The sequence below is a fragment of the Pseudoliparis swirei genome, chromosome 9 (genome assembly GCF_029220125.1).
Source record: "Pseudoliparis swirei isolate HS2019 ecotype Mariana Trench chromosome 9, NWPU_hadal_v1, whole genome shotgun sequence".
Classification (NCBI taxonomy): Eukaryota; Metazoa; Chordata; class Actinopteri; order Perciformes; family Liparidae; genus Pseudoliparis; species Pseudoliparis swirei.
This window is the reverse complement of record NC_079396.1, coordinates 21,751,041-21,765,004: the sequence shown is the minus strand read 5'-3', so window position 1 is coordinate 21,765,004 and position 13,964 is coordinate 21,751,041. Positions and strand designations below refer to the sequence as shown.

The 13,964-nt window shown below is 44.8% G+C and overlaps 1 protein-coding gene across 2 annotated transcripts in view; it reads right to left on the bottom strand.

Moving 5' to 3' along the window:
• oard1 (O-acyl-ADP-ribose deacylase 1) overlaps positions 1-13,964 on the bottom strand; it is a 42,518-nt gene that overhangs the window by 21,131 nt on the left and 7,423 nt on the right. The window contains exon 5 of one of the 2 annotated variants that reach the window (XM_056422118.1): positions 10,633-10,659. The exons of the other annotated variant lie outside the window; for it this stretch is intronic. Within the exon in view, the coding sequence (XP_056278093.1) occupies positions 10,648-10,659 (12 nt within the window). The 3' untranslated portion in view covers positions 10,633-10,647. Of the gene's footprint in view, positions 1-10,632; positions 10,660-13,964 lie in introns of those variants that run through there. 2 annotated transcript variants of the gene reach the window in all.

Here is a 13,964-nt window from a genome sequence, read left to right as displayed (position 1 = left end):
TCCACAGTTCCTTATTTTCCAACCCATTACATTTCGTTTTATAAATAATAGCTCTGTCTGGAAAGTGCAAAACAGGACAGAAGTTATTTACAGCCGATTCAAAGAGTCTCATCCTACAACTTTAAGGTCAAAGTCGTAAATGATGCAGTTACATCTACGGTGGGAGTTACTGGTATGTTTAAATTTTTCCTTTAATTGAGTTCACGAACCACTGAAAAGTCTCCGATGATGAAAATGACCGTCTTAGCATTTTAATTGAACATGAATCACTAAATACCCTGGACTACTTCTGGAAGGGATACTACAGTAAGGGACTTTTGTACATGAAAAACATATAATTTAAACAATAAATTGAGTCCCAACAGAGAGCTAACGGTGTTAACCTGAGGGGGAACCGGGGGATGGAAGCAGCTGTAACCGCCATATGAGAGCAGTGCAGAGTTGTGGCCATGAGCTAGCCAGTGGGGAACCCTACCTTGTCCTTATATGCACTAAAAACACTCGCAGCCAACCCAACATTGTCCACAAAGCAAGAAGAAGCTCGGGTGACAACACACACAGAGGGAGAGCGACTTCATTATCCTTTCAGATAGGTATAGTAAATGTTATATATTGCTCCTTTAAGCAGGATGTTCAAGTCATTTGAGCTGTGACGGAGTACATAACAAGGTGGTATTGTCACCACTGGGGATCAACATATCAACATCAACAGCTGCCGATGATCATTTGTTTCATCACTTATACACACTACCGTTCAAAAGTTTGGAGTCACTTAGAAATGTCTTTATTTTTCAAAGAAAAGCACTGTTTTTTCAATAAAGATAACATTAATCAAAAATACACACTATACATTGTTAATGTGGTAAATGACTATTCTAGGTGGAAACGTCTGGTTTCTAATGAAATATCTCCAGAGGTGTATAGAGGCCCATTTCCATCAACTATCACTCCAGTGTTCTAATGGTACATTGTGTTTGCTAATCGCCTTAGAAGACTAATATCTGATTAGAAACCCTTGTGCAATTATGTTAGCACAGCTGAAAACAGTTATGCTGGTGATATAAGCTATACAACTGGCCTTCCTTTGAGCTTGAAGTTTGAAGAACAAAATTAATACTTCAAATATTAATCATTATTTCTAACCTTGTCAATGTCTTGACTATATTTTCTATTACATTTTCAATTCATTTGATAAATAAAAGTGAGTTTTCATGGAAGACACAAAATTGTCTGGATGACCCCAAACTTTTGAACGGTAGTGTATATGAGTAAATACATTCTCCCCAATGTGGTAAAGTCGATTGAATGGCGTCCACTCGGTGGCCCTTGTCAATGCGACGAACTCCACTGTGTCCCGGGGGACAGTGTTGACGGCAACGTGCCTCCACCGTGACACATGGTGTAACACACTTTAAAGGTCAATAATATCCCCCGGTTCCACTCAAAGCACACACCCCAACTCAGCCGTTGGGGCCCGGCGTGCAGCGACGAGGACATCCTCCATCTTTGGCTTCCCGCCCACCACAATAACCAGTTGTGTTTAGAATGGATGACCAAGATGGAGCTGTGTCCATGTCTCTGGGGAGTGCTTTGTCCTTGCACCAACGTGAATTTCCTGAGCTAATGGTTGGATTGCCCACCGTGTTTATAAGAACGTCTGAGACGGAGAGAATACAACGAACTATCAGGCTCACTGTCACAGCCCCTTTGACGCATTTCAGTGAGGGGGCACACACCAGCCATGGCCTAGATAGAAACGCTACCCTGCACTGCATTGAAAGACTCTACAGCAGTCACGTTTATATAACAGCAGACGATACACGGGGGGATGCACATCACTTCCAGAGCTCCGTTTGAAAAAATAAATACGGGCTAATATTGGATTGGATTCAATCTATTGTCATTGCACAGAATACAGGTACACAGGCAGCGAAATGTATTCTCTGCATTTAACCTATCCTTAGTTATTAACCCTCCTGTTACCTTAGGGTCAATTTGACCCCATTCAATGTTTAATGTCGGTGTTCTTTCGGGTCAATTTGACCCCATTCAATGTTTAATGTCGGTGTTCTTTCGGGTCAATTTGACCCCAGGCTGTTTTTCACTGTCAAACATATAAGAAATATCAACTTTTTTTTATATCTAAAGGGCTATTTAGGTAGTCAACAAACAAACATAAAGTACCTCACACTTAAACTTGGAAAACAATATTAATTCTAATAATTTTCTGGAGGTTTTAATTGCTGGGGTCAAATTGACATCAAGGGTAAAATATGTCAGTAAATATAAAGGTAACAGGAGAGTTAAACATTGAATGGGGTCAAATTGACCCTAAGGTAACAGGAGGGTTAAGGAGCAGTGGGCTGGAGTGATGCGCCCGGGGAGCAACTGGGGGTTCAGTGCCTTGCTCATGGACACTTCGACTTACAACTAATGGGGAGGGCGGGGATGGAACCGATGACCTTGGGGTTGCAGGACGAGCCCCTTACCCCACTGAGCTACAGCCGCCCCCATATGCTTGTTGTCCCTCAGTTTAAAAACCACTGAGGATGTTGACTGTTGTCTGAAGCTCTTTCGTCCAATGTGTCCCCAGTGTCTGAAGGGTCAAGTATGACGGACCACTGCTTGTAAGTGGCAGACTCAAGAGGAGAAATCTCAGAGAGGGGTCAGGCCGAAAAACAAGAAAGGAAAATAAAAATCCAGGTGATCAGTGGTGGCAGCACAAAATATATCTGAGTGACAAAGGGGTGGTGTGTTTCCTATTTGTGAGATTGGCAACTGAATTTCGTAAGAGACGTCTATAAACAGCATCAGCAATGAAGACATTTGCGAAGCGTAGTAAAGGTAATGAATATGTTGTTGATCTTCAGTCGGCCGTGATGTTGAAGAATGTTGGTGATGAAAAGATCTCCACGGACACTGTCTTGTTGCTGATATAATGCAGTTTTATTACAGAAAGAAAACAGGTCTAACTAGAACGGGCACTCGGTAGAGCGCATACCTTCGCATATCACAAGGTTGGGCATTGAATTATGAACATGTTGGCATTAGTTGCATGCCAATTGGATACAAATTGACCGCGCTATGGTAAAACGAAGATGTTGACCTTTTCATGACCTTGACCTTCGACCCGATCGATCCCAAAATCGAATCAAATGGTCCCCGGATAATAACCAATCATCCCACCAAATTTCATGCGATTCGGTTTCATACTTGTTTAGTTCTGCGAGTAACACGCATACAAATAAATAAATAAATAAATACACGGCGATCAAAACATAACCTTCCGCATTTTCAATGCGAAGGTAATTACGAGCGTACTGCTTACAGCCCGGGTGATTTCAGAAGGTCCGGAAAATCCACACAAATGCCTTTGTGTTACCTCTTTTAAGGAAGCAGGAAAAGGCGTTCTGCTCCAGCCTTGGAGTCTAATTACATCATTCCATAAGGGCCTCCTAAAGTTAGACATTTGGTCCAACTCTAAACAAGGGCATCCTTTACCATGAACACCTTGTGGGCCTCTGAGCCCAGATCTATATTTATGGCTGTACATTTAAGAGCTGTAATGCAAAATACACCACATACACACCAACATGCAAAGAGTAGAATTGACCAATGAATGATCCCTGCCTCTTTGCGGCTGTGCTCGCTCTACTTCTGAGAGCACCACCGGCAGAACCGAGTTCATCCACTTCCCACCCACCGAGGATTGAAATGTCTTTTACTACGATAACTACACCAGCAATAACGACTGGAACCCGTTTTTGTATTTTTCCCTGGGCCCACAAGGATGAATAATCCATGTCAGCTCGCTCGTTGCCGGCAGCACATGTCAGAGTGAGCCATTAGCAGGGCTCTCAAGTTTTGAAGACAGGCAAGAGTGACATTTCCATCAGCCCCCCCCCCCCCCCAACCATTGTGGTTGTATGCTGCTTTGGTCATAAGCCCCATACAATGGCTCATGTTGCATTGGCAGGTGCCAAGGAAAAAGTACATATAACTAGAACGGGCACTCTGTAGAGTGCATACCTTCGCATATCACAAGATTGGGCATTGAATTATTAACATTTTGGCATTAGTTGCATGCCAATTTGATATAAATTGACCGCGCTATGGTAAAAAGAAGATATTGACCTTTTCATGACCTTGACCTTGACCTTTGACCCGATCAATCCCAAAATCTATTCAAATGGTCCCGGGATAATAACCAATCATCCCACCAAATTCCATGCGATTCGGTTTAATACTTTTTGACTTATGCGAATAACACCCACGCACGCATACAAATAAATACACGGCGATCAAAACAGAACCTTCCGCATTTTCAATGCGAAGTTAATGACAGAGCTGCTTCACACTTATAGTCATGCAGCGATGACCCCCTCGGGTCTGAGCCAGGTAGCCACAGCATACTGTCTGTATACTGTATGCATGGACATGAACAAGTGTCAATTATGGGATAGTTTTACAGAAATATTTTGTTTGACGTACAAAAATCTGCTTCTGTGCTTTCTTGCTGAGAGTTGAATGAGAAGCTCAACATTTCATATGTACACCCACACCCCCCACACCCCACAACGAGGCAGGGATCAGTTCATTAGTGAACACTACACCTGGTCTTCTATAGGTCGGGGGAATATTGAATGGGTGTTTGCACAACACAATCTGACAGCGGCGGAGCAACCCGAGCAACATTATATCTGAGTGCGAGCGTACAGTCTGAGCAGAACAAATTCAAGCTCAAGCAGAGGCTAATTGAGTATGAGGACATGGTTTTGAGGGACATCATTACAAAATGTGACCATGAAATTGATGAGTCAGTGTCTCAAATTGAAAGTTGTTGAAGAAACATAGGGCATAGAACTCGATACTTAAGAAATAAATGATGATAAATAGAGAAGGTGTTGGACTCAGCGGTGCTTCGCCAGTGCTTTGCATTAGTGTGTAGTTCCCTCCAGCATAGGGGAGGATACATATCCCCCTGACCCCACCTTTGTTTACCCATTTTTCAGATATTATCCAACCACTCTTATGCAAGCTCTTGGCGCTTACCACAACCATGCAACAATTCAAAAAACCTTCTTATTCAACCAAAAGAATCACAGTGGATCTCTGTATCATGAGGCTTTGTGAAATGATTCAAGAAACCTCTCCAGATGCCAAGGAAGATTGCAAAAGAAAATGTCTTTATGAACAGCAGCTTTTCAGATAACAATGCTGTGAGTGGACTTGGAAAACTATTATTTTGATCAATATAGCACGATGAATCTCGTGTCCTCCGTGCTGGTCCAAACTATTACCGGCCTTATCATGGAGGAAATAGATGTTGCAACCCTCCATCATGCTGTCAATAATCTCTCTGGGAGAGATCGAATCTGCAAGATGAGTCCAAATTTGCTTCTGCCGCATCACAAAAAGCAAAAACATTGCTTTAAAGAGACGTTTCATAATTTTTTTGTTACTGACACTTCTTTTCAATGCAGTCTGACTCAAGTAAGGTTTTCTGAATATAAATGGAATCTTTTATTCTGTGGAATGGCAGCAGCACAATGACCTGAGTGGAGAATGAGTGAGGGGGATGGCCCAACACTCTGTGGAGCACCTTCAGGTTTACAAAGCACCATAAGTGACCTGCCACTCACGCAACTTCAGTTGTTCGTTCAAGTCGCAAATAAACTACGCCTGAAAAACTGCATTCGTGATACAGTTATTGATTCACTCGTATTACTTCTTTTTACTTTGAGCTTGTATTCTTTGTCATCTCTCATTCCTAACACAGCTAAAACTACTTTCAGAAGAACTCACAGGGATTGTTTCATTCTGTGTGCCGTGTCCTTCGCCTGCACACGGGCCTTAAAACACTCAAAGAGAAAAGAAGCAGCCTTCATGCTGAGCACCTACACAAACTGCACAATTAGTTTCCTTCCTCCTCTCTTTTCCTTTCTTCTTGCTTATCTTTTTGAAAAACATTAATTATTCTATACCTTTGATTTATAAATAACCAGAAAAGGGCACGGATTACAGAAAAAAAAGTATAAGATTCATCACGGCCCCCGGTTGCAGTTTTACCTCATTTTAAAAAATCTCAGAGTACGACACACACATAACAATTTCTGTATCTAATTTATAGTTATATTTATGTTTCTGTTGATGTGTGTTTCAAACGTTCTCAATGTCACATTGGCAAATTCCTACAAAATAAATTCACTGCGAAGACCCCTGTGGGACTGCAGAGGGAAAGAAAAACAGAACATGACGCCTCATCTCTACCATTTCAGGGCACAGACAACGTATATGTCTAGGGTTGTTGTGTTGTTTCTCGAAGCAGAAGAAATCTTCCGATTCTGCTGCCGGATGCCTTTTGGGATGGGCAAGGAAGAAGAAAAATAGAGGAGGAAAATAGATTCAAAACCTTTGAACCCATTGAAAGCCTGAAGGGGGATTTCAACTGGCAGTCCAGCGTCGTTATTTCGACCGATTGAATCACTGCTCCTATACAAGCTTTATATTACAGCTACAGGATGCACCTTGGGCTTTTATCTTCAAAGTTCAATCGTCTTCTTCGCCTCTGATAATGCCGAGGTTGTAATTTAAGTGAGATTCTGTGGCTCTTGGGGTACTGGGATGAAACTGCCGTCATTTCCAGCTTCCTCCTCGCTTGTGGATAGAAAGACTTGGAGCAGACACAGGGTGCATTTCAAAAAGCCTCTGTGCCATCCCTCGGCCCTTTTGACAAGGACAGATCCCCACAGTAGCTTTTGGCAGACACTTCTCCACAAAGAGAGGCTTTGAGTTAAAAATAAAAAGGACATTTAAAAAAAAGTCAATACAACATATGGATAACACTGGGAAAAAACCTTGTGTTCATAGGCAGGGCTGAACCATAAAGCAGCATGAATGTGGGGAATGTTGCAGCAGAATAGATGTCAAGAACTCAGAGCAGCTACAGTGATGATGAGGTTAGGTGACAGGGGAGCAAGCGGTGCGCCGTGATATCGATGTGATTGCCGGCCAAGCAATATTGCCCCCGGAGACAAAGGAGCTAAACAGGTTCCAGAGTTCTGACGGCACCAGAGACCCACACACTCATACATACTAAAGCCGTGATGCATTTAATCCATGATGCCCATAAACATCATTCACATCTGAGGGTTATCCCGTCTGCGCCTTTGTCAAACACATGTGCATTGTTAATATAAATCTGAATTATTGAAGGGACTGTTGTGTTCAAGTTCCTGCAAGCTCAGAATAAACACCACGTAGCAGCTGGAATATGGGTCTGATAAGAAATATTATGTTTGCCACTCCAAAGCTTAGCTACGCACCGAACAGAAATCAACACTCAGACGTGTTATCAGCAGAAGAGGTTGCGCGAGACGGATGGACCGTCCCCACCCAGGAGAAGGGGTGAACTCTCCTCACCGACTAGGCCTAATATGAGGCCAAGGGGACGAGATCTGTGTATTAAATGGGTTGTATCTTACTTGGGGGGCGGGGCCCAGTGTTGAGAGAGAACTCCCCATGATTGCAATCGCTGGTGAGCATTTGTACTTTGCTTGTGATCAGTGAAAAAAGTCTCCAGAAAAGGAGGGAGCGAGAGAAGGTCGTTGGCTGAATTATTCCTAAAGCTCTTCCAGGCATCCACTTTTGACATACGCTTTCAATTGGTGACCCCGAGGTGAAAATATAAACACGCTGTTTTCATGTGTGAGCTGAATTGATGGCGGAGACGCCAGATAGATGTCTCCAATGCAGTATGTGTTTAAAAATAAAAAACGAGGAGAGAATAAGAGCGATTGTTTCAGAACACAAAGAGCCCAAAAACATTTGTATTTTTTTGTTGTGTAAGAATGGCTTTTCTAAGCATTAAGCATGTTAGGTTGTAATAGTTTATTTTGATAACATCTGCAGAGGTGTTATGTTTTAAATTAATACATATAGAATGATATTATAATAGAAAATATTAGGGAGAATATTGATATTGTTATTAATGTATTATGAAGCATAGGGGTAATGTTTACTCTATGCAAATGTAAATGGCAAGAATTAATGTATGTTGCATGAGAGTGACTGTATGTTAGTATTATAGATTGACGAGGCCGGTTGAATTCCGTGAAGTGACTCACAATAATAAGATGGGATTTTTATTGTGAAAGTGACTTTAATGCGGACAATAACAAGACGGGACTCTTATTGTGAAAATACTTGTTTAGCCACTTGACCGGAAGTGACGTTTTGACCGGGGCCAGGGTCATTGAGTATAAAACTCTGTGGATTCGAGAAATCGGGTCTCTTCCACAGGTATTCTCGACGCCGGAAGGAGGGCGGAGGAGCCGATGAAGAGCACGATCGTGAGCCTTGAATGTTTGTTTTACCCTTCCTGCCATTAAATGTTGATAACTTAATTCACGCGCGTCCGGAAGCCTGTTTTCCATCATTTGCGAAGTGCCCAGTTTCAGAATTACTTTACAAGCACAATCACCATGTAGACAACACTGAACAACAACCGAGAATATGTGAAAGGGACGACTAAATATAACCGCATCCTGCAGGATGAAGCCACTCCCCCTCCTCCCTCGTGGTCCAATACAGACGGACTAGCTGAGTTCCACCAGATGTGTCATATAGGAAGCTGCTTTGCTACAAATTGGATGATTAACAGAGCAGTGCAGCCAGCATTGAGGCATTTGGCTGTGGCGCGCAGCTCGGTGGAGAGTGATTGGCTATGAGGGCCGAGGGGAGCAGATGGGGAGCGGGACTCGGAGGTGGACAACAGAGTGAGCCTCCTTCGTCCCCGCGTCGACACATCATTTGTACCGTGGTCTGTACTCAAGAGTGATTCAACCCTTCCCAAAAAGAAAAAGAAAAAAGAGGTAGCTCTGTTTATAGTAGTATCGCAGCGGCTTGTTCTTCACGGCAAGTTATGTCCGCCTTTAGCTCCACCCCCTTACCATTAATTATGCAGCTCAATGCAGCACTCCGAATCCCCACTGCAGCTCACCCACACCACAATACTCTGCCGCTTTCTCCCACTCTCTGTGTCTCTGTCACACACACACACACACACACACACGCCACCGTGTTGCTCTCTTAAATGGAGCCCCCTTTAGTGAGAGGATCTAAACCAACTCTTGCTTTGAATGGCGGTTGACTCGCTCGCGGCACATGTTTCTTTCGCCTTATCGTTTCTCAAATGATTTTCTGTGCAAATCAGAAGCAGAAACACTGATGTGCCGCGGCAAACACACTCAACAAGTTCAAACACCTGTCTGGCGAGGTGTAATGGACTCAACTACTCCTGAACATGGGCGAGAGACACAGACCTTGTCACAGGAAGGAAGGAGAGAGAGAGAGAGAGAGAGAGAGAGAGTCCACGCTATGCAATGTGAATCAGCTACATCAGCAAAGTAGAGGGAAGCTCTCTCGTTTCAGCCGTCCACCCCCCAGGAAAGCAGTGAGACGGAAACGCTGCAACTGTTTAGAGGCAGCAGAAACAAGCTCCTCCTTCGTTTCCGAGAGCTTTCCCCGTGATTTAGATTCATTCTCATCTGCATGTTTGTGTGTGTGGGTATAGATTTTTTTGTTTTTCCCCCGACCAAAGGCTGTATAGGTAATCCAATTGAAGTCGTGAGTCATTCATGTGTGCCATGCACACTGCCTGACTTTAAAAGGAATTGACGGTGCTCGCTTTTGTTCTCTTGAAGGTGAGAAGCCACATCACATGAAGGTCTCGCCGGTTCACGGGGGGGACGGGGGACGCGGGGGTCACTATTTGTTATTCGCCACACAGCGGCATCATCAACATAATGTCAAACCAGCGGGCATACACACGTCAGCTATCTGATGGCGCGCGTTGTTTGTTTCCCCCATTGTTGCCATTTCAATAAGCTCAATAAAGTGTCTGTCTGTGTTTGCAAAGATGCTACCTCTGGAAACAAAAGCAAACAGCGAGGCAGATGTTCCCAATGAGGGAGAGCACATGGCAGTGGGGAAGATGGGATCGTTCAGCCCGTATCGGGTGAAGCGAATGTGTTATACGCTTACATAATCAAGGGGGGGGGGGGGAGCGTGGATTGACTACTCCCTCTGTGTCTACACGAACACGTGCGGGCAGGTCTCGGCTGTTTTTTTTAACACGAACGTCGTGTTTCCGTGCAATTTTTTAAAAATAATCATAAGAAGAAGAATCTGCTGTGTGAATGCACAACAGGGTTGGGGTGGGGGATGGGGGGGGGCTCTTCGCGAGGTCGCCGCTCATCGGCTCTGCTGCAGGGGTCTTTTCGGTGCATGCAACCGGATGGTGAGCAGAGCGCCCAGCGGGGGCTGGGCGCCGCAATGTACTGCAGTGCTCGTGGCGCCGCGCGACGCACACCCACACTCGCTTCCATTCCTGCTCCGCCTCTGACAATCTCTCAGTCTCTCGCTCTATCTCCCCCCCCCCCACACACACACACACACACACACACACACACGCACACACACCTACTTGGGTTGCTTGTCTCACATTCATCCCCCCTCTCCACTTTCCTCTCATTGCTTGTGTACGTTTTTTTCGAGCCCCATTTTTTCTTTTCTTCTTCTCCTCCTCCTCCTCCTCCTCCTCAAAGCTGCCTGTCCAAGAACCGTCTTTTGTATTCTTCCTTGAAACTATTCTGCCCTCTGTCAAAAAAAGAAAGAAAATGCATAAATACATACTGTAACCTTTCCCTGTCGAGTATGATAGAGTGCCCTTTTCCCGGTTCTTGGGAAGACACACACACACACACACACACCAACACTTTACTGTATTTATAACAACGTCATTTTAGTATCGCCAAGAGAGTCTGCTCACCCTACACATCTCCCCCGTGCCCTCTGCCCAGCCTAAACAACACAGATGAGTTACACTATTTCCCCCTCCCTCTCCTCCTGATATGCAGAGTTTGGGGACTGTTGCTAACCGCATATTTTGTCACAGCGACAGCCGTCGTTGCTCCGCTGTGTCGCCTACTCCATCATTTACAGGGGCACACTTAACGCCCATGTCACACAGTTTGGGACAGAGGGGGGGGAGCCCGGCAGCTGCTCCCTTACCCAGAGAAATTCTACAAAAAAATCTTCAAAAGAGTTATAGTTCATGATTCGAGAGATACCCGTGAAGGGCAACTTGAGTTTCCCGCCAGCAATCCTCATCCAGCGTTCACTGAAGTACATTCTTTGGCATGGTCAGAAGTGTTTATGTTGTGCTGCCTGACTCAAGACGCCACTTAATCGCTGAATTAGACTCAGGTTTGGGTAAATCACAGCGCGCAGTGTCCGTGGGTTCAAACAAGTCATTCCATCTCATTAGGAATGAGTTAAATCTCCTCCGCCTCTGACACTCGCCTCCATCGTAATGAGGGGGCGCTGGCTAATTCTTTGGAACAGTTGGGGGTCTCGTTTCCGTTTGCCATTAAAGAGCAGAGGTTTCTAATCACTGCTCCCAGAATGAGTTTCTCAGTGTGCCGGTGCGTCCTGCCGAGACACTTTCCCGCTCGCCCTCCACCGCGATATGAAACGAAGCTTTGTGTGACAGCGGGGTGTCAGAACAACAACGGCGGCAGCCGACACACGTTTTACATTTCTTTCTTTCCGATGACTTTCCACACGACGCCGCTGCCTTTTAGCGCCTCCTCGATTATGCTTCAATCATTTTGGATTGCCACCCACAATGGACCCCATATAATAAGGTGTCAAACCTCTAATGGTGTTTGCTGCTGCAGTCAATTGCATGCCACAGGTGGACGTGGCTCTCGGAGCTTTGATAGATACTTTATTCATCCCCAAGGGGAAATTTGTCGTAACAGTAGCAGCACCAATAAACTAAACACACAAGAATAAAAAATAAAATATAAAACAAAAGATAAAAAACAGGGATGAAAGATATTGATATATACAAGAAGTATACCAAGTAAAATATAAAATAAAATATATATGTATATATACAACATATATGCATACACAATACACAATACTAATGACAAATTAAATTAAATATAAAAATATTAAATATAAATATTGCAAATATTTGCAGTGAAAAGGGAAGGTGGAACCAAACTACAGCAGTGGCACTCAAATAGTGAAAATACAGGAAGACAAGTACAGGAAGAACACTTCATGGGGGGCGGGAGGAAATGAGTTCTACATAGTTCTCTTCAAAATGGACTGTAAAAGGAGAAGTGCATGAATAATGAAATGTGTTTTCCCAGATGTGCACAGCCAACTGCTATATCCTCTCATATCAAATGAGGACTTTGAATCAGGTCATCTATACAAACATATTAGCAGAATTAGCTTTGCTTTGAACTCTCGTCCAACCGTCTTTACGAAACCCTGGTTTGTTGAGTGGCTCTGTCCGTGGTGCTGAAATAGACTTACATTTCCTTCCCATGTCCTGCTCCTTATTCCCTCCCATTTAACTCAGTGCTGAATAATTTAAACATGATTTAAAACCAGTAACAAGGATCAGTGAGTCCGGTGGGCTTTATGATTGTCTTGCGCTGATGTGAAAGGTATTATTAGTCCGTAATAACAATAGAAAACAATAGAACAGTGAGATGGCGCGGCTGTGTCCAGACGCCGTCGAGGTAGCTCCGCGGAGATTGTGCGCTCTTTTAGTTTTTGTGTTTATTTTTAATGTTTTCTTTGCCACAAACACATCGGCACTAACAGCATACGACCACAGCACACTTTTGGACATAAACTTTTGCGCAAAACAAGGGTTTTTGTCCACTTTTTCCATCGATCCAGCGTGGCCGGCAGAGATCGTACGAGCGAACCACATCAACAACAGTGGAGCCGCTACGACAGAGAGACGAAGAGAACATCGCGGCAAACGGAGCGGGATTCTGAAGAGACTGAGAGTTCAAGCCCACCGTCCACCTCTGCCCAGCATCCTTCTTGCTAAGGTCCAGTCTCTGGAAAATAAGATGGATGATGTTAGGGCAAGGATCAGATTCCAACGGGACATGAGGACTGTAATATCTTTTGTCTGGCGGAAACATGGCTGACCCGCTGGTGCCGGATCGAGTCATATGCCCAACCGAGTCCTTCTCTGTTTTCCGTGCAGACAGAACGGAAGAGTCTGGTAAATCTAAGGGTGGAGGGTTTGCTTCATGACTAACAACATGTGGTGCGACCCCAAGAACATTAAGACTCTTTCTCGTTCCTGCTCGCGAACCTGGAACATCTGACGATCTCATGCCGTCCATTCTACCTTCCCGGGAGTTCAGCTCGGTCATCACCACAGCCGTCTACATACCACCACAAGCGGACACCGGCGTAGCACTATCGGACCTACATGATGTGTTATGTCGGCATCAGAACAAGTATCCCGAGCGGCTGTGGTGGTGGCTGGGACTTTAATAGGCTAACCTAAAAAGTCATGCCGAACTTTCACCAGCACATTACGTGTGCTACCAGAGGAAAGAACGTTGGACCACTGCTATACGCCATTCAAGAGAGGCTACAAGGCTGTCTCTCTCCCTCCGTTCGAAATCGGACCATGCCGCCATTTTTCTGCTTCCGGGTACCGGCAAAGATCGCGCGGAAGCGGTAGTGACGAGGAACGTAAGCGGTGGTCTGACCAATCAGAGGCTGAGCTACAGGACGCTCTGCGTGTCGCCGACTGGGACATGATCCAATCCAGTTCCAGTGACGTCAGCGAGTTTTGAAGTAGCAATGAGCCTCATAGCAACGCTTAGCGGACACCATCGTCCCCACGGTAAAGTTAGGGTCTTTCCTAACCAAAAGCCGTGGGTTGATGGATCCATCCGTGAAGCTGTGAACGCCCGTACTGCTGCCTATAACTCCGGTCTTGTATCCGGCAACATGGACGAGTACAAGGCAGCGGTCTATGGACTGAGGAGGCGGTGAAGGAGGCCAAGAGGAGGTACCGAGACAGAGTGGAATCACAGATGGAGCAGCGCGACACCAGGCGCCTATGG